At 37.9% G+C, this 20,664-nt stretch overlaps 1 protein-coding gene across 6 annotated transcripts in view; it reads left to right on the top strand.

Annotated features, from left to right (window-relative positions):
* Window positions 1-124: 124 nt before the first annotated feature.
* The window catches only part of FBXO38 (F-box protein 38), a 53,884-nt gene continuing 33,344 nt past the window's right edge, over window positions 125-20,664 (top strand). For 5 of the 6 annotated variants that reach the window (XM_032250291.1, XM_032250288.1, XM_032250290.1 and 2 more), the window contains exons 1-5: window positions 125-231; window positions 10,860-11,048; window positions 15,136-15,269; window positions 18,392-18,555; window positions 18,764-18,929. In XM_032250291.1, the coding sequence (XP_032106182.1) occupies window positions 10,921-11,048; window positions 15,136-15,269; window positions 18,392-18,555; window positions 18,764-18,929 (592 nt within the window). In that variant the 5' untranslated portion in view covers window positions 125-231; window positions 10,860-10,920. The remainder of the gene's footprint in view (window positions 232-10,859; window positions 11,049-15,135; window positions 15,270-18,391; window positions 18,556-18,763; window positions 18,930-20,664) is intronic. The other variant, XM_032250292.1, reaches the window with a different exon arrangement.

Below are 20,664 nucleotides of genomic sequence, written 5' to 3'. Positions count from 1 at the left end.
TACCAGCACCTCTAAGACGTCGGAAATGCCACGCTGAACATGGCTGCCGCGATTCGACGCTTCTTTACACACACAAGATGGACACGGGTTGCGAGTCCAGCCCCGGATGACAAGACTCCGGAAATGGGCGACCGGCGGCGGAAGCGGAAGCGCCTCAGCGGTGGGGGCAGCGGGAAGTGCCTGTAGCGTCCCTCCCTCTCGGCCACAATAACAGACGGAGGGTCGGAGTAGGTGAGGCGGGACCGAGAGGGCCTGGGAACCGGGAGGAGGGTGGCAAAGCCAGGAGTGTGTGCGGCAGGGCTGAGGTAGCTGGATGGGGGTTCTGCAGCTTCCGAACGTTTAGGCTCGGCCTCTGGCCCCCTTTGGGCCTAGAGCTCCCTGAGACATCAGGGGTTGCATTTGTGGTTCCTGGCCTTTCAGGCCGTGCTTGCGGGGTTTGCCTCCTTGTCTGAACCTGGCCCCCAAATCCAGCGTAAAGAACCGTCTCTGAGCGCCACTTTCCTCAATGAAATGGGTGAGGGTGTTGGCCTGGACAGCTTCTGGGACTGTCTCCCACTCCGAGCGTCACGAATTTCATAATTTTAATATTAAGTCGTTGTTTGCCAGTAAAGTGAAGGAGGCCTGTGTTCAGCGTACTGAGGGGCATATCCCTGAGCAGGAAGCAGTGAACACATCTTTGAGAGGCTGCAACGCCTGAGTATCAGGAGCCCCGAATTCTAGTTTTACCCCTTTCACCTACATAGTGTGTGACCTTGACTAGATCCATTACCCTTTCAGTGTTGCAGATTGCTTATCTGTGTTGGATGCCTTTGAGGTCCATGCCCTAGCTGTGGAAATCAGATTCTCAACTCCCCTTTCATGGAGTCTTTACAGACCTGAAAAGCATGTTTTCCCTGCACTCTGCACAGCCAGAATTTGACTAAGAGATTTCTACCGTGTTTTTTTTGCAGCCACCAAGCTGGCCAAGGGCAACTGGGCACTTAGGAAGGTTCCTGTTCAATGAGAAGCTCTGTCCGGAAAACTTTGTTTTATACGTCTATACCAGCAATGTAAATCACAAAGTGAAAAGCAGGAGGCCTTATTTTTGTTCCAAAGTTGCTATTAACTTGATGGTTTATTTTAGGCTCCTTCCTCTCTCTGAACTTGAGATTTTTTATCGGCCAAAGAAAGACATTGGATTAGGTCACTGGTTTTTAATCTCCTTTCCCACTCCCCCAGCACAAGTGAAGGATAAAGTAATAGTTCCATAAAGCCACAATTTTCCCAGGGAGGGAGGAGGTCCGGTTTGGAAGATACGTATTACATAGGCATAGACTGAAAAAAATCTGCTTGTAATTTTTAACTTAATTTTGAGAATTAACATGTTAGATTATCTGTAAGCCTTGTTTTCCCTCTTTGAAATGTGTGATGCTGTAATTCTGATGTCCTCCCTGGGTAAACAATGTAGACTTTTGTGTGCCTCTTTGTTTCAATGGCTGTGTGCCCGGAGATACAAACTATATTTAGTCAAACAGATACTAATGCATAGTAGAGGAGAAAGAGGGACAACTAGATTCCAGTAAGAGGTTGATACGGTGAAGTAAAATTAGCGGTATACTAAAATAAAATAAGGTAGTATAGGAAAATAAAATTTAAAAGGAGTTGAAGACCTGGATTCCTGCTTCATCACTGGTACATTCTACCTCTGTGACTTCGGACAAGCCATCTAACGTCTCTGGGCCTCACTTTTCTTATCTGTAAAATGAAGGGTTGAACTGGATGATTCTAGGCCTTTATTCAGCACCATAATCCTGTGGGGTTTTTTCATGTATGGTTTTTATCTGAGCAGTTTGGTGGATGCGGTGTGGTATTTCTTTAAGCTGGAGAGGCTGTCCTAGTCAGTAGATACACTAGATATTCAATGATGTCACTTAAGATCTCTGAGGTCAGATTAGGTGACTTGCAAGATTACTTTGATATGAGCAAGCTGAAGCCAGTAGAAACTAAAGAAAGGCGTTAGGAACCTGAAGGGCAGGAAAGCCCTTGACCAGATAGGATCATTGAGAACACTGGGAAGTTTTAAGTGACAGACGGGTATTTTTGATGAGGATAAAGAAAAGTAATATGAGTTTAGGATGGGAAGGAGTTTTGAGTTGACAACATAGGTGGAGAAGAAAACTTTTTGGAAACAACTCTGGTTTAAGAATGCGCTTACAACACTAAGACGAAAGTAATGCTTCCTGTGGCTAAGGTCAGCTGAGCAGGCAGCCACAGAATGACTGTAGTATACCTAAGGTGGCCATAGACCACTGCATGGGAGCGTAAATTAGATGGACCATAAACTCTAATTTGTGAAGTAGGGTGTGGTCAGAGGCAGTTCTATCAGAGCATTTGAAGCCTTTCTCCAAGCATTGGAGCATTGCTCTGGAATGCAGGGAGACAGCCACGGTGACAGAGGACTGACTGGATAATAGGATGTTTAATATAACCTGGAAAGCCCGTATCCCAGCCTGAACCTTGACACTATTTAATCTTGGGCAAGTGATTTGTCACCTTATCCTCTCTGGTTGTTTGGCCATCTGAATATTGTGAGATCACTGGATGAGCTTCGATGTATGTGACTACGAACCTCCTGAAGTTGTGTCTGTATTTCTGCTTGCATGAGTCTGGAAAACGGATGTGCCACTTTCATCATATTCTCAAATGGGTTTGTGACCCACAAAAAATTGAGAACTGTGAGGGTAGATAGGCTCTCAGCTCCTCTTCAACTTTTGACATTCTGAGATTCTATAATTCTGTCATTCTGATATTTCCTTAAGGTTCAGAGTCTGAGTGTCTAGAAGTTGCTAAGCCCATAAGTAACACCTGGTACCGCAAAATACAGTCTTTATAGGTAACACTCTCTTGTTATTTATGCAGGCATATCTCAGAGATACTGCAGGTTTGGTTCCAGATTACTGCAATAAAGCAAGTCACAATTTTTTTTGGTTTCCCTGTGTATATAAAAGTTAGATTTTACAATGTAGTATAATCTATTAAGTATGCAGCATCATTATGTCTAAAATAATGTATATACCAAAATTTAAAAATACTTGATTTTTAAAAATGCTAACAGTTAATCTTAGCCTTGAGTGAGTCATACTATTTTTGTTGACGGAAGGTCTTGTCTCTGTCTCAACGGCTGCTGACTGATAAGTGGTTGCTGAACATTGGAGTGGCTTGGCAGTTTCTTAGGACAACAATGAAGTTTGCCTCATTGATTGGCTTTTCCTTTTAGGAAATGTTTAGTTGTAGCATGCGATGTATGATAGCATTTTACCCACAGTAGAACTTCTTTCAAAATTAGAATCAATTCTCTCAAACCCTGGCACTGCGGTATCATGTGAGTTTATGTAGTATTCTAAAATCTTCGTTATCTTTTTCAATAATGTTCACAGCATCTTCACCAGAAGTAGATTTCATCTCAAGAAACCACTTTCTTTGTTCATCTATAAGAAGCAACTTTTTCTCTGTTCAAGTTTTATCATGAGATTGTAGCAATTCAGTCACATCTTCAGGCTCTACATTCAATTCTAGTTCTCTTGCTATTTCCACCACATCTCCAGAGACTTCCTCCACTGAAGCATTTTTTTAAATTGATCCTGCTATTCTATAATCACAGAAGTCTTGAACCCCTCAGAGTCATCCTGAGGATTCGATTCCAAACTCTTGTTAATGTTGATATTTTGACCTCCTCCCATTAAACACAGATGTTCTTAACAGCTTCTAGAATGTGTATCCTTTCCAGAAGATTTTGAATTTAGTTTGCTTGTATCCATCAGAGGAATCACAGTCTATGGCAGCTATAGCCTTATGAAATTTATTTCTTAAATAATAAGACTTGAAAATTTTTGATCTGTCAGCTGCAGAATGGATATTGTGTTAGCAGACATGGAAACAATATTAATCTCCTTGTATATCTCTAATGGACCTCTTGGATGACTAGGTGCATTGTCAATGAGCAGCAGTAGTTTGAAAGGAAACTATTTTCTGAGCAGTAGATCTTAGAAGGCTTAATAGAAGGCTTAAAATATTTAGTATACCATGCTGTAAACAGATATGCTGTCATCCAGGCTTTGTTGTTCTTTTTATAGAGCACAGACAGAGTAGATTTAGCATCATTCTGAAGGGCCCTAGGATTTTCAGAATGCTTAGTGAGCACTGGCTTCAACTTCATGTCACCTGCTGCATTCTCTAACAAGATAATCAGCCTGTCCTTTGAAGCTAGGCATTTACTCCTCCTCTAGCGATGAAAATCTGATATGGAGTATTATTTCAATGGAAGGCTGTACATACTGAAAATCTGTTGTGTACTGTAGCTACTGTCAGCCATTGTCTAAGGTAGATCTTCTGGATAACTTGCTGTAGCTTCTCCATCAACATTTGTTGCTTCACCTTGTGCTTTTCCATTATGGAGACAACTTCTTTTCATAAACTCTTGAACCACCCTCTGCTAGCTTTCAACTATTCTAAAGCTTCCTTACTTCTCTCAGCCTTCATAGAATTGCAGAGACTTAGGGCCTTGCTCTGGATTAGGCTTTGGCTTAGGGAGTGTGACTGGTGTGAACTTCTATCCATACAACTCAGACTTTCTGTATATCAGTAATAGGCTGTTTTGCTTTCTTATTTGTTTATTCACTGGAGTAACACTTAATTTTGTCAGTAACTTTTTCTTTGTTTTCACAACTTAGCTGTTTGGCACAAGAAGACTTGGTTTTCAAGACAGACCAAAACAGGTCTGTCTTGGTTTTAGTGACTTCCTCACTAAAGTTAATCATCTCTTGCTTTTGATTTAAAGTGAGTGATGCTCCCCTCTTCCTTCCTTCCTTCCTTAGAGGCCATTGTAGAGTTTTTAATTGGCCTAATTTCAATATCTTTGTGTCTCAGGCAATAGGGAGGCCCAAGGAGAGGGGCAGAGATAGAACAGCTAGCCAATGGAGCAGTTAGAATGACACCGTATTTATCAATCAAATTTGCCATCTTACATAGCATGGTTCATGGTACCGCCAAAACAATTAAAGCAGTAATGTCAAAAATCACTGATCATAGATCACCTAAGACATATAATAATAATGAAAAGATTTGAAATATTGTGATAATTACCAAAATGTGACACAGACATGAAGTGAGCACATGCAGCTGGAAGAAGGGCACCAATACACTTGCTTGATGCAGTGTTGCCACAAACCTTCAATTTGTAAAAGAAACATTATCTTTGAAGCACAATAAAGTGAAACGCAATTAAAACAAGGTGTGCCTGTACTCACTCACCTGTCCCTTGTGCTCCATGACTTCTCTGCAAGACCCCGTCCAACTCATCTTTACTGCCAGTAACTGGACTTCCCCCACTCCCTTTCCTTGTTGGGTTTCTCAAGTGAAGGCAGTGTGTTCAGTGGCAAATGGTGGTATTTTGGAGGTAGGAGTGAGAAAAAAACACGAAGGCCTAGTCATGGCAATTTCTCCTCACTTGATTTGGTTTCTCTTCTAAACTAAAAAGAAAAGCAAATAAGAGAAAGGGTACACATTAAAAAGAGATACTATCACCACTTCCTTGGGACTTTGTATGAATTTCATGTTCTCTTTCTCATATGGGGAAACCAAGCCCCTATTCATCAATGCCTGAGATGAAATGCTCAGCATAGCCTCGCTAGGTATTTCACTTAAGAGGAAGCCAACTTTAGCTCAAGCTACTTTGTTGTCCTTTATCAAGACTGAGTAAGGGTGGGGGAAAATAAAATATTTCTTGGTTGAGGAAGCTTTTTGTCTCCTGAACATTTTCAGAGACATCTACTTGGACTTGAGAGGGCTGGTAGATTTCTCCTGGTTATAAGTCCTGTCAGCCTCCTGTGTATAATAGAGTTCTTTTCCATTACCTCAGTTTTCATCTCCACAAGTCCCTTCCCCACAATAGGCTTAGGGCAGGGGGCATCACTTACTACTCTACCTGCCAAGTCGGAACTAAAAGACCTAAGTCTTCGGCTGTGATATAGGAAATATGAATAGTTTTACCCAAAATTTTGTTAGTCCTAATAATTTAGAATTTAGGCTTTTTGTTAGTGTTAAAGGATACTGTAGGTTAAGAAGGTTTTGTTAGGTTCTAGGAGATCTAACCTCAATGTAATATTGTATAACAATTTCTGTGAGTAAATATTTTTTAATTTTCAATACGTGGAGTTTTGTAAACTCAGTGATATTTAAGGTGCAGGGTATTTAGTCTAAAATTTAAGTGTAGTTTTTGCACTAGGGCTACTAAATCTAATTCACACAAAAGCACTCCATTGCAAAATCCTAGGGAACAATCAAAGGTGGAATCAGAAGAGGAAGATGTTAAGTTATTAGGTGGTGCAAACTTAAAGGAGGAAGAAGGGAGATAAAAAAAGATTTTTACTAAAGGAATGAAGAATCAAGAGCATGATCTTCATGAAGAATTGTCAAGATTCTTGAAGCTGCACATATGGTAAAATAGAACAACTGGAGGATTGATCTGAGCATCTAGGTAATTTGTGGGTAGATGAGTCTTTGCTGGTTAATAGTCCTGTTGAGGCTTTTTCATGTTACAGAATAGCTGTTACGTGTGTAATTGGAGTAAAATCTGATTGCATTATTGCCTGGGCTATAAGCTTGTTGCTCAGATCACTGAGTGCTGTGGTAGCAAATGCCTCATAGGAGCATGAAATGGTTTTTAGCAGCAGCCTTGAAGCTACTGGATGTATATAGAATAATGGAAAGACTGATAGATATTCATACATTAAATATTTGAGGATATATTGTGAGCAAGGAATTGTTATCACCTAGAGGCAAGATTTTTTTTAGCAGAAACATGACTAATAAATCACTACAAAAAGTGCTATGGAAGCATATGTTAAGTCCCACAGGGAGCTCAAATGAAGGAGTGAGTAGGGAGGACTTAATATTTAAGCTAGATTTTTACAGGCAGTTTTCCAGGCAAAGAGGGAAGAGAAGGACATTTCTAGTCAGAGTTAATACCATATTAGGAATGAAGCACCAATGTTTGTTTGGGGGAACTAAGAAGATAGTGGTCTGCTAGACTGAGTATTGAGAGCAAGTGGTAAGGACTGGAAGAAGATAAGATTGGAACATCTGGTGGTTTGAGATTAGATTGAAAAGATTTTATCCTATGTGAACCAGGATTCCTTGTAGGCCGATTTTTTTGTTTGGCCATGTATATTGTACTTCTTAAAAACATTCTGAAAATTTCAATTGCTAGAGAATATATGAAGTGAAAAGTGAAAGTTTTTTCTGCTTTCCTAAACCTCAGTTACCACCCCCAGGTTACCACTTAATATTTTGTTGTACATCTTTCATTAAATGTTTATACCGACACAGCATATTATTCTTTCTTATCACATTAAAAAAAAATTTTTAGGGTGTAAGCTTTTTAATTTTTAAAATTATGTTGTTAGAATCATACTTTAGATGTAGTCTATGTTTTGCTTTTTTCACTTAACGTTATAAATCAGAGGACTATTTTAAAAAGATAACTGTGGCTTCAGTGTGAAGCATAGCATGGTAAGCATTTATTCAGTAAATTACTTATAGCAGGCATAGTGTCTGCTAAGCTTGTCTTCGACCCTGAGGATACAGTGGTGGGTATCATGTAGGAAGTCATTTCAGTAGTGCACATGAGTGTTAATTGAGTCCTGGAAGCTAATGGGAATGGATGTAAGAACTATATTGAGATAAAATTGGTAAGAATAGCCAGTCAAGTATCTGTGGAAAATGAGAAGTTAGGATATATATAGGATGATTTCAAGGTTTCTAATTCAGGAATTTAGTAAAACACACTAGGGAAAATAGGTGTGTTTATTTGTATATATCTGTGTATCTTTGTTTGGGGGTGGTTGTGATATGAAGGAGTTCATTTTGGACATAGTGTTTTTGAAGGATGTTCAAGTTATTGAGAAAATTTCTGATAGGCAGAGGAAATAAAGTTCAGAGTTCAGGAGAGGTAAGAGGTAGAGTTGAAATTTTTTTTTCTTTTTTTTGTTTCTTTCTCTCTCTCTCTCTCTCTCTCTCTCTCTCTCTCTCTCTCTCTCTCTCTGTGTGTGTGTGTGTGTGTGTGTGTGTGTGTGTGTGTGTGTGTGTATTTGTAGTAGCTAAATCCTTGGAATTGGGTATAGTTGCCCAAGGAGAAGAGGGATCGAGGGTGAATTAGTAAAGGAAACTGAGCAGTGGTCCGAGAGGAATGATAAAGATCAAGAATATATCACTTTGGGAGCTGAAGGGTGAGAGGGTTTCAAAGGAGTGGTCAGCAGTGTCCCGAAATACAAATGGGTCAGATGGGGGAGCACGGAAAGAGACTTGGATTTGTTGACTACATGTTCAATGTAACCTTAGAGGTTTCAGGAGCTATCACAAGATGGAAAGATTCATTTGGAGGAGGAAGGGCAGTAAACAAGAAAAGGTGGGCAGTGATATAATCAGAAGCAGGCAAGTTTATTTATAACTTTTCTTTTAGCTTGGACAGTTCTGAGTATGAACTTTATTTCTCCAGAGGCCTGTTAGACAAAATGTGATAGACAACATAGGAGTAAGCTTCTGAGAAGTTAAGATACATGTCACAAATGTAGCCCATATACCTACTTTTTGCAGAATTTTTTAGGCTCACAGTGCTAAGTACCTGTTGATACCAGTCCACACACATTGATTTCTGTGTTGTCCCAAGCCATACCAGTTAGAAACAACAAATGAGGGTGTGTGTGTGTGTGTGTGTGTTTGGGGTATGAGAGGCAAGCATGCTGACAGCCTTAAGTGTGTGTGTGTGTGTGTGTGTGTGTGTGTGTGTGTGTGTGTGTGTGTGTGTGTGTTTGGGATATGAGAGGCAAGCATGCTGACAGCCTCAAGAAGTAAATAGCACATAACCTTTCAGTGAGGGAAGAGACCAGAACACACACACACGCACACACAGGTACAAAAAATAATGAGGATTTACTTAGCCTAGTAATGTGTCCATTTACTACTGAAGCAAAGGAACCTCAGGAACTGCATATACTTTAACACCCTCTGCCCACCTGGTGCCTTTCTCTTAGTGAGATGTCTGAATGCTTGGGCCCTTGCAGTATATTGCTCTTCTCTCATTTTTAAGACCCTTTAGTAGTTTCCTGTCACATTGAGGATTAAGACCCCTGCTAGCAGTTCAGCCATATCTTATTCGCTTTTTATCATCCTCTGTACCCCAATACCTTTGGCTTTATTTCAGTTCCTTAAAAGAGTCAAGCCCCTTTGCAGAATCCAGCACATGCTTGCGTATCTCCAAAAATGCTTTTCTTCCTACTTTTTGTGGTGGTAATTCCTGCTCTGCCTTCAGTTACCAGCTCACTTGTCTTTTTCTCAGGAGAACCTTTAGTGACCCATGGTCCCTTGTTACATGAGGCTTTAGAACTGTGTTTACTTTCTTTGTAGTAGTTATCTCCCTCTGTAATTCTGAACTCATTGGCATGGTTATTTGATTGTCTGACTCCACTTGCTTCTGGGCCCTTTGTTTACAGTGCTAGATCCACAAGTAGCATTCAAAATAAATGTGCCAAGGCATATTTAAATGAATGTGAATGCACCTCTTTTCATCCTGTGTCACCTCCATCTACAAAGTCATTAATACTAAAGAGACCAATATTTCCTATAAACTTTCCTATATCTGTACCACCATTATTAAAATATTCCTAGACAATTTGAGAGTCAAGGTGTTAACTCTGCATGCTGATCAATAAAACAAAAAACCATCTGGGTGCTCACTCAACCCATTTTCTTCTTGCTTTCCCTTTCCATTCCTCCCTTTCTCCTCTTTTCTCTTTTTTTCTTTCTTTCTCCTTCTCTAAAGCTTATTTTAAAAATCAAATGGGCTGGGCATGGTGGCTCACGCCTGTAATCCCAGCATCTTGGGAAACCAAGGTGGGCAGATCACGAGGTCAAGAGATTGAGACTATCCTGGCCAACATGGTGAAACCCTGTCTCTACTAAAAATACAAAAATTAGCTGTGTGGTGGTGCAAGCATGTAGTCCCAGCTACTCAGGAGGTACAGACAAGAGAACCACTTGAACCTGGAAAGTGGAGGTTGCAGTGAGCCAAGATCGTGCCTCTGCACTCCAGCCTGGCAACAGAGTGAGACTCTGTCTCAAAAAGGAAAAAAAAAAAAAGTACATGTGGTACAAAAGTGAAATACCTTCTCAGTATTGAGAGGGAGAAGGGATGCTTCATTCTTTCTCTGAAATTGTATAACAAGCTTATGTTTATTTTTTAGGAGAAATGCTCTAGTTTCTATCAGATTTACAAAGGAGTCTGTGACACATTGGTGTAGTCTTAATTCCTGACTTTGTAGGTGGGAGAATGAAGAATTTTAAAGATTGATGCAAGATTATAGGAGTAATTTGGGGGCAGATCCAAGATTAGAACCCAAGAATCTCCTCTACTTTCTGCTGTGTTAGGGGCAGTCGTAGAATCACAAGCTCCTGGAGCTAGAAAAGGTTTTGATTCCTCATTTAATGATTATACATTACATATGAAGAAATTGATGCTTGGAGAAATTGAGTGAATAAGCTAAGAAGCAACAGTACAAATTAAAACACAGGCCTCATGATTTCTGGACTTTTGCTCATTCTAAATAATGCCTATTTATATTTTCTTCAGAAGTTGATTCTCCATTTATCTTCAGAAAAAGATGTTCTGTGCTTCTTGCACAGAGCAAATATTTTTATTAATTTGAATGTGATGTGTACCATTGTGATACCTTTGCCTATTTGTGTTTTAAAATAAACATTCTTTAACCTGGGTTTTAATAGGTAGTGTGTTTTTTTACTCACTTCATTCTCTGTTTCCTTTTCAGGTGCTTTGAACTCAAGTAAACAAGGGAAGATTATCTCTTTGATACTGGAGACTGCACAGCAATGGGGCCACGAAAGAAAAGTGTGAAAACATGTATTATGAATAATGAAATTCCGGAAGAAATGACAGCAGATGAAACAAAGGACTATATGAATCAACTTTCACATGAAGTACTTTGCCATATTTTTAGGTAAGATTGTGTTTGGTAGAATTATCTACCTGGAATGTATAAGAGCAAACCCTCAAGCAGTGCTGTCTAATATGGTAGCCACCAACTACGTGCAACATTTGCATTTTAATTAAATAGAAATTTAAGATATAATTTGTTAGTTGCACTGGCTGCATTTTAAGTGCTCATTAGTCATATGCGGCTAGTCATATTACTATATAGGACAACAGAGTATAGATAGAAAATATTTCTTTTGTCGCAGATAGTTCTGCTGGACAACCTTTCTCTAGACTGTTAACATTTCTAGGCTTCTTGAAATTTTTATTGACTCATAGATTTGTTGACTTTTGTTATTGCATTATAACAGTACTCTGTGTGTACACTGTACAATATAAGGCAGTGTTTCTGACTTTTTCTGACTACAGCCCACAGTGAGAAACATACGTGTGATTGTAACAAAGTGTTGTCGTACGTGTAAGTGATTAGAACAAAGTGTGGTGAAATAATACCCATCGTAACTAAATGCAGTGCATACGTTAAAGTTGTTTTATGATGGACACAACACAAAAAGACTTTTTAAAAATTATATTTTTATCCAAACTGCATACCTTTTTTTTTTAAAAAAAAAAAAAAAAGGGGAAACTGTCATTCTAGTTTCCACTGCTTCCTTTCAATCATTGTCCTGATTTATATAATTCAAATAAACAAATTCTAACATACTTTGTCTCTGAAATTAGAGACCTGAGTTTGAATCCTGGATCCATTATGGGCTAGCTCTAGACTAATAGTAGACATAATGGCACTATTATTAGGATTCAGTGAGATAATGCATTAAAGCGCTTAGCACACTGAAAGCATAAATACTTGTTGTTAATGGTTATTCTACCTTTTTTCATATGGCTACATGGTCTTAATTTTTTTTAACTGCTTACTATTCTATGGAATGTATAAATAGCATGATACCATTTTCCTTGTCTAACATCTAGATTGTTTTCAGTTTTTCTGTTTTCTGTAATTATATTTGCAATTAACTTCTCTGAGCATCTGGATTTTTAGGTTGTTTACCTATGAAAATATTTTCGTATATGAAGTTCTTAGCAATGTTTTGAATTTCTACAAATGAATATTTGCAGATTATGAAGTTTTAAAATGGCAATAACAGTTATTTTAGGAGACCCTAGGCACTGTATTTTTTTTTTCTAATATAAATTTGTATGTCATTATTTCCTGCAGTTTGTTATTCTGTGACACATTGTAGTTTTTGCTAGTTCAGTTCTGTCTGGGATTAGAAGACCAAATTAAAATGATAATTTTTTTTAACAGAACAAAATAATACTAGCATTCATCGGGCAGAAAAAAATTCTGTCAGAATAGCCAAAAATTTTCAGAAAAAAGTCTTGCCCTACCAGATGTTCAGATACATTCTAAGTTATGTTTTGGAGAAGATAGCCAGACAGTTGGGTAAAAGAGATAAACATAGGTTGAATTTAAATACATGTGGAGATCTAGTTTATAACAAGGTTGTGTGTAGTCACATCAGTGAGGAAAGCTGGGTGGACTATTTAGCAATGATGTCTCAGTCTGCAAACCATTTGGAGAAAAAAAATAAAAGCACATTTTTATCTCATGTCTTTCAGCTAAATTCAAAATGGATCAATGAATTAAACAATAAAGCCTTTAAAATTCTGTAAGAAAGCATAGGTAAAATTACTTCTAGGGATAAAGTTGGATAATGCTAGGATGTATTGTGGAAAAATAAAACTGGACCATATATAATATATATTTTTTGACACAGAGTCTCACTCTGGCTGGAGTGCAGGGTATGATCATGGCTCACTGCAGCCTGGAACTCCTGAGCTTAAGAATCCTCTTGCCATAGGGGCACACACCCACATGCTTGGCTAATTTTTTTTTTTTTTTTTGGGGGGGAGGTAGAGGCAGGATCTTCATTTCTTGCCTAGATTGGTCTTAACTTCTGGCCTCAAGCTATCCTCCCGTTTTGGCCCCCAAAGTGCTGGATTTACATGCGTTAGTCACCACTTGGCCATTGGACTATATTCAAAATTGAAAATAGGTCAGATAACATTTTGGAGTTCAAACAGACTATTCAAATGAAAGGCATTGAATTAAGTAGAGAAGGAAGATATAATGCTAGTTACAATGAAGAAAACATAGAGCGTTTGACAGAATGTAGAAAGAACCATGAACTGAGTTCTTGAGCTTGATAATGTGTGTATTCTAAAGACACACTAAATTTTGTTTCATTTTTAGCCTTCTAAAATTTTGATTTGAAGACTCATTGTGGTGGTGGAGTAACTACTTAGCATGTCTTCATAAAACAAGAAAAACTGTGGCCTTGCTTAAAAGAAACCTAATCTTGCTGTCCCTGCAATGCTGCCTTTTCTAAAGTGTTGTTTTTGATCTGTCTTTTGAACTCTAGTCCTTTGACTATATAACTATGAAGAAAAATATACTACTTCTTAGGGAAAATATGATGTAAAATAATCTTGATTTTGTGATTATTGATCTGTTTGCATTTAAAGGGAATACAATTTTAACCTAGGCAAATAGGTTAGATAACAATATTTAGGAAAAAAATTACAGTGGCAAAAGTTATTAGAAAGCAAATTAAGTATTTTTCATTGTTTATAAAATGTGTTGTTATATTTCTGAAAATTATTCTACTCATGTCTAAGTTAGAGAAACTAAATTAAGTTATGGCTAGCAGTAATGCTTTATTTTATAGAAGATTTGATTTGATTTTCTTTATTTAAATCATTTTAAAGGGGTTAAGAAGAAAAACAAGAGGTAGAAAAAAATGGATCAGAGAAATATTCAACAGGCATATGTGGACTTTTCTTTTAGAATTAGTGTCATTAAGAGTTAGTGTCAGACAAAACTGTGTTGCCATTCCTGACCGTTTCTCGGTCTTACCCAGCCATGTGACATTTTGCAGCACTTGTAAAATGGGGTAATAATAGTATTACTACATCAGTGAAGTGCCAGCAGATAACAGAAAATACACTTACCCGGAATTTGAAGATAATTTAATGAAGGGACTAGTTACAGAGATGTAGGTGGAGTTTAGGGAGTAGGTAAGGGCTGATGGAGAATTCAGCTAGGGATTAGCAGCAGCAGAAAGGCAGCATTACCACCTGAAGCCCTCCAGCTGGTGCCTCTCATTGACCAAGGTTAACCGTTAGCCAGAGAGGGGTACGGAACACAGCAGGTCAGAGACGAGGAGATAAAGGACTGGTAGAGGATTCTGTGGCAAACAGGAACCAGCTAGTTACCTTTTAACGTTGTTATGAAACAATATAGTAGAGTGTGAGACAATACAGGTTCAGTAAAAGGTATCTTTAACTTTTCAAAAGATTTAATTAATCTAGGTGTGTTTGGAGGGGTCTTAAGAGAGAAAAATAGACCTTTCAGAATATATAACAGAACAAAAGTCAGGGTTAATCAAAAGTTTCAGGAAAAAATAAGAGGATTGGAAACAGGAAGTTGTAATTCATATGAGGTGTCTTAATACTTACACAATACTTTTATCGGTGTGACGTTAAAGGTTAAAAAAAAAAAATCTGGGAAAATAAATTGTATACTCTGTAACTAGTATACATATTTGTTGATGGAGAAGATAATACAGTTTGCAGAAGCAGGAGGGTGGGGTTGAGAGGGAGCAAAATGTCCCTACAGGAAGTAGATTCTGTAAAAGATATGAAATAATATTGCCCATGTTCAAATTAAGTAATTCTCTGTGACTTTTCTCAGGATCCTTTCTCATCACATCTTGAAAAGCACTGAGATTTTCTTCTTTTCTTTGTTTTTTTGGTTTTTAGATTTTCTTTGTTCATGAAACTCTAAAGAAAGGCAGGTTTTATCAAATGACCTGTGGAGGGAGCTCAGTACTTTACTTGGATACTGGAGTATTTGCTGACTTTTCTTTTTAGTAAAAAGCTATGTGACCTTATGCATGTTAGCTTTAAATCTCTGTCTTAAGATCGTATTTCTTTTGAGTTGTCGGAGATTGGAAGAAGGAAAAAGATAATTTATTGATAGAGGAAATACTTAAACACTTGATAAATATGAGTTTCTTTCTCTCACAAAGGTACCTCCCTCTGCAGGATATCATGTGTATGGAATGTCTTTCCCGGAAGCTTAAGGAAGCAGTGACCCTTTATCTGCGAGTTGTGAGAGTTGTGGATCTCTGTGCAGGGCGGTGGTGGGAATACATGCCAAGTGGTAAGTGACTTTAGTCTGTAAGGTACAGTAGTGTCCTTCTGGAAAGTAGTAACAATGGTTTCATAAAAAGTTACTTGTTGTCTTGAGAAAGACAATTTAAGTCACCTTGTAGGGAGGCAAGATTTTGTCTAAATTATTTCTGTTGGGTTTTAAGTTTATAAAATGCATTTTACCTGAGGCTATATTGTTTTAGTAGTCTGCTCTTTTCATTTCCTGTGCTTAAGTAACTATATCAACCTGTTCCACACATGTGATTGCAGAACATGAGCATTTGGTTAACTCTATATGTATATCACATTAGACAGTGTGTCCTTTACTCCATGATGCAGGTTTTCTGGTGAATGGTAACATCTTTCATCATAGATTTCCTCTGCAACTAAACTTTAGTTAAATAAATACTTGCCATTTTTGTAAAATAGGCCACAGAACTTTAATTTCTTTAAAAGGCCTATAGTAGGTCTTGGAGATTCTCCAATAAGGCACTGACTGACCTTGCAGGTGAAGAGCTTACAGTTAGCCTACTAACCACAACAAATTGTTCCCTGTTGAAGAAACGACCTGAAAAGAAAGTTAATGACTTTAGCTAAGCAAGGCATACCTGAAAGGAAAGAGTTAAAATAAAAGGCAGTTAAGCCTTCCTTTCAGTTAACACCAATTCATTAATTAGTACAATTTAATTACTACTGTTTTGCAATTTTGAATCGGTCTTTTAAAGTCATCCATTTTCTATGATGTCCAGATTATGAGACTTTGAAAATGGGATAAGGTTGAGAAGGGACCCCCCCAAAAAAAGCCTTAATAGAAGTGAAGGGCTGCAGAAGACAGGAGAAGATAGTTGTCTTGTTCTGTTCTGTAGAACAGAACATATTACCTCTGGAATACTGGAATTGTGCAGGTGGGTGCTCCATCGTTTCAAGAGAGTCATCAGATCAATTGGTAACTCTTATCAGTTGGTCATAGTAGTTGTCAGTATATACTTTCTCATGAAGAGCATTACAAAGACCTGAGGTAGAACTTAATAGGTTTGTGGGAGGCAAACCACAGTTGTTTTCAAGTATTTAATAAAAGCCATTTTAAGGGCAAAGGATTCGTCTTTTTCCAGAATGATCCTTTGTAGCAGAAAAGAAAAAAATTAGGGCAGTGTGACAATGATTGTCTTATTCCTTATATTAGATTTGCTTTTGCAAAGGTTAGGCCAGCGGGAATTCTGAAGTGGGATTAATGCAGTATATAAAGGCAGGATGGCAGAGCTCCCATGTGATACAGTCTTAACATTAATGTCACTACCCCTTACCAATGAGAGAAGAATTTGTCTGCATCTCGCTGACATTTAGGCTGCGATAAGTAACCTGTGAACCCAAGACTTCCCATCATTTCAATGAATGTAAAAGAAAGTTGAAACAAGCAGTCTAGCCTAAGATAACATTATGCTAACCTGCTCGCTAATGCCACCGTGGCCTATTCTCTGGAGTTTAACCCAGAGTCTTTATATAATAGTACTTTATGTTTTACATATGTGATCTCTTTGGATTCTCACTCCGTCTCTGTAAAGAAGGTAGAAATTTGCCCATTTCTCTCATGGGAGGCAACACATAACAAAAGAGGATAAACATGTCAGAAGTTACACTTGGTTTTGGATTCCAGCCCTGCCATAAGCTGTTAAACTCTTTCAACTTCATTTTTTACACTTGTAGATGGGGTAATAACCTTTCTGATTTGGTTGTGTAATGAAAAAACCAAAATGGTTAACACATTGAATCGTTCAGTCATTAAAAGTTACTATGCAAAGGAGTAATAAGAACTATTATAATTAGAGACCGAGTAATCTCTAGCCTCTCCTTACTCTTCACTTTTGTGATACTGAAGTTAACATGTTTGGACTTTACATGTTAAACGAAATAACTTACAAATAAAATAACTTCCAAAAACCTTAGTATGTAAGACGTAGTCATTTGGGGCTTTTTATTCTTGACAGTTAATATTTTTATTTGTCATGAATAGGCAGACAGTTGACTCTCTGACCGCTTTCATTAAAAATAAAAAAGCCCGGCTGGGCGCGGTGGCTCACGCCTATAATCCCAGCACTTTGGGAGGCCGAGTCAGGTGGATCGCGAGGTCAAGAGATCAAGACCATCTGGTCAACATGGTGAAACCCCGTCTCTACTAAAAATACAAAAATTAGCTGGGCATGGTGGCACATGCCTGTAATCCCAGCTACTCAGGAGGCTAAGGCAGGAGAATTGCTTGAACCCAGGAGGTGGAGGTTGCGGTGAGCTGAGATCGCACCATTCATTGCACTCAAGAGCGAAACTCCGCCTCAAAAAAAAAAAAGAAAAAGGAAAAAAAAAGCCCTTATAACAGATAAAATAGCATCTACATAAGACTTGTCTCCTCACCTATTTAACCAATAGTTCCTGCTGTGGAAGTAACCTGCCTCTCTCTTTTCCCATCTTGTTAATTTCTACTATGGTCTCCTTGATAGATAACTTCCTATCAACTCAGCATCCCCTGAGATTGGATCACTCTGGTCCTCTTGGCTAACTTTCATCTGTCTTTTACAAAACAATGAATTGTCTAAAATGTCAGGGGAGTGATAGTTAAACATATGACAGAGTATCACTAGCATAATTATTAGAAAATGGATAGAATAATCTCAGGAATTAAGTCAGAACTGTGAGTTTCCTGAAGATGAGAATCATATCTTATTTACATTTTTAGTTTTGTGTTCTGCAGAGCCCTGAAAGTTTTACAGACCAGAGAGTACCCTTGGGGGAGGAGGAGGAGGGTGGTGGTGATCAGGTGGGTGGTCCCACTCCATTCACCAAATAGGTCCAAGTTGTCTGGGTTAAAGTGTGTTCTTTGTTGAAGACTTCTATGTCTTAAAAGCAAAAGAACCAAAAAGTCAATAATAAAAGCCTCTTCCATAAACTATTAACTCAGAGTAAGTGCAGTTTCTGACAAATTCCCTCTGTTACTAAAAAAAAGTACATTTCTGTTGTATTTATTCAGCCATATGGAAATTTGAAAAGGAAGTCTTAACTTCTGGTAAAAATCACAAGTGCCTATTAAGTGTTAATGAACAGAAAGATGAACCTGTCTCTAAATACTTCTGAACTTCTCAGGCTTTACAGATTCCAGTTTTCTGACACTATTAAAGAAGATGCCAGATGTTGAACAGCTATATGGCCTTCATCCCCGGTACCTTGAGAGGCGGAGAGTAAGGGGCCATGAGGCTTTTAGTATTCCAGGAGTCCTAGAAGCTTTGCAGGCATGCCCAAACTTAGTGGTGAGTACACATGGTTGGACATTTTTGGCATCAACTGTTGATGAAATAGTAGACCAAAGAATGATAGAAATGTTCACTCACATGCGAATCTCATCTGTCACAAACTTTTAAGTTCCATTGTATAGTTAGCGTCTTGTGGTACAAAAATAAAAGCTTTGGATGCTAAATTAAAAAACTGTCTTATGCTTGCTTTGTCATTATTTCCTAGGGTGTGGAAACTTCTCATTTGGAGTTGGTAGAATCCATTTGGACATATATGCCACATGTTCATATTTTAGGGAAATTTCGTAATCGTAATGGAGCCTTTCCAATTCCTCCTGAAAATAAACTGAAAATTCCTATAGGAGCCAAAATTCAAACTTTACATTTAGTTGGTGAGTACATGTTTCTTGGGTAACTTGTAACTCCTTGAAATGCCATGTAACATGAATATTTATCGAAAAGGAGCCATGAGAATTTTAGTGATGGCTTTGTTAACTGCAAAATAAATGTTTGCAAGACTTGTATAAAAATTTAGATTTCCCATTAAAGACCCATTGGGGCGAGGGAAATACTGCTTCACAAGTGTTCATTCTCCATATGAATATTCTTTGAAATTATATACCAATAACTTCAAGTTAAGTAAAAAGTACAAGTATTTCTGAAATGTGTCACTTTTGGCTTAGACTACTGAAAGAAATTTGGAGGGAATCCCTGTTAATACAGTCTGGCCTTTAATATTTGTTTACTCCTTTATTCTGTGTGTGTGTATATATATGTATGTATATATACACATACATATATATACACACACACACAAACACATATGCATAGATATACATAGAGAATATACATGTTTTAAGCATTATTCTAGGGATTGGGTATGGTCCAAAGAACTGGAAATCTCTGAAACTCAGGTGGTAAAGGGAGGGCATCAGGAATGATAAAGAGTAGGTCTTAAATAAGACGTAGATACACAATTATGGAAGAAGATTTCTAGCAACCTTTTATTTATAAGATCAGGGAGTGATACCTAGTTTGACATTGGACTTTTAGATGTAAAAGAAATCTGTAGTATCTGAAGTTTATAAAATAAACTCCTTAATGTCAAAGACTTATTTTCATATCTTTATGTTTTCTACAATGCCTGTCACAGTTCATTGTAAATACAAGTAAGGGTAAGTTTTATTAAAGTGCATTAATTTATGAGAATCATTTTAACAGTTTAACACTGTATGATGGTGATGCAAAGGTGTGTACTAAATTAATAAAAATGAACATTATTAGGAGAATGGGCAATTACATCCTTTGTTTATAGAGTGAGTTTGGGACAAAAAGTGGATTGGGTCTATAGTATGCTGTCTTCTCTCCATCTGTTTCCCCCTTGCTACCTTGGGTTTCCTAATCAGTACAATCAGTGCAATCAGTACTACCATCTTCATAGTATTAAAATAGATGCTAAACTTACCTTTGTGACTTCTGCATCTTACGTCTCAATCTGTACCTCATTTCCGCTTTTTGTCTTACCCTTAATTTTACTGCCCATTTGTTGCTATACAATGTGTGTGCATAGTTCAAGCTAAATTTAACTGCTGTTTTCAGAGGAACAGGTTAAGGGGTAATTCTTGTAGGTTACAATAAGAACATTTGGCAGAATTTAGCCTTTAAAGAATTGACCATTCATGTACTCCAATTTTGCATTCTCTAGTTATATGTGCTAGCAGAGCTTCTATTGTATCAAATTTAAAAATTGCATTAAACAGTTTTGCTGGCTACTGTTGGATAAATGCCATCATCCTGGATCCTTGGATTTCTTTTATAAGTTTGTGTCCCTTCCTTGGCTTTCATCTTCTTTCATCTATTTCCTGTATTTTTTCACCTCATACTACACCTCCCTTCTTCTGATCATGGCCCTAGTATTAAGCCACTCATGGATCCCATGCATAAACCTTTACCAATTTGAAATTCTAAAATAAAAGACTGTCAGGTTTCTGCTTTTCTCAGAGCCATGCTGGCTGCCTTCTACGACATATTTACAAATCCTTAAGAGTCATGTATTTGTAGAAAACAGGTTTTAAAGCTCCATGTCTGGCTGTCTTCCAGACACCTGTCTGTTTGCATATTTAAATC

The sequence above is a fragment of the Sapajus apella genome, unplaced genomic scaffold (assembly GCF_009761245.1).
Source record: "Sapajus apella isolate SASKATOON/1434 unplaced genomic scaffold, GSC_monkey_1.0 scaffold71, whole genome shotgun sequence".
NCBI lineage: Eukaryota > Metazoa > Chordata > Mammalia > Primates > Cebidae > Sapajus > Sapajus apella.
Note: the sequence above shows the minus strand (reverse complement) of the source record. Positions and strands in the feature narration are given on the sequence as shown.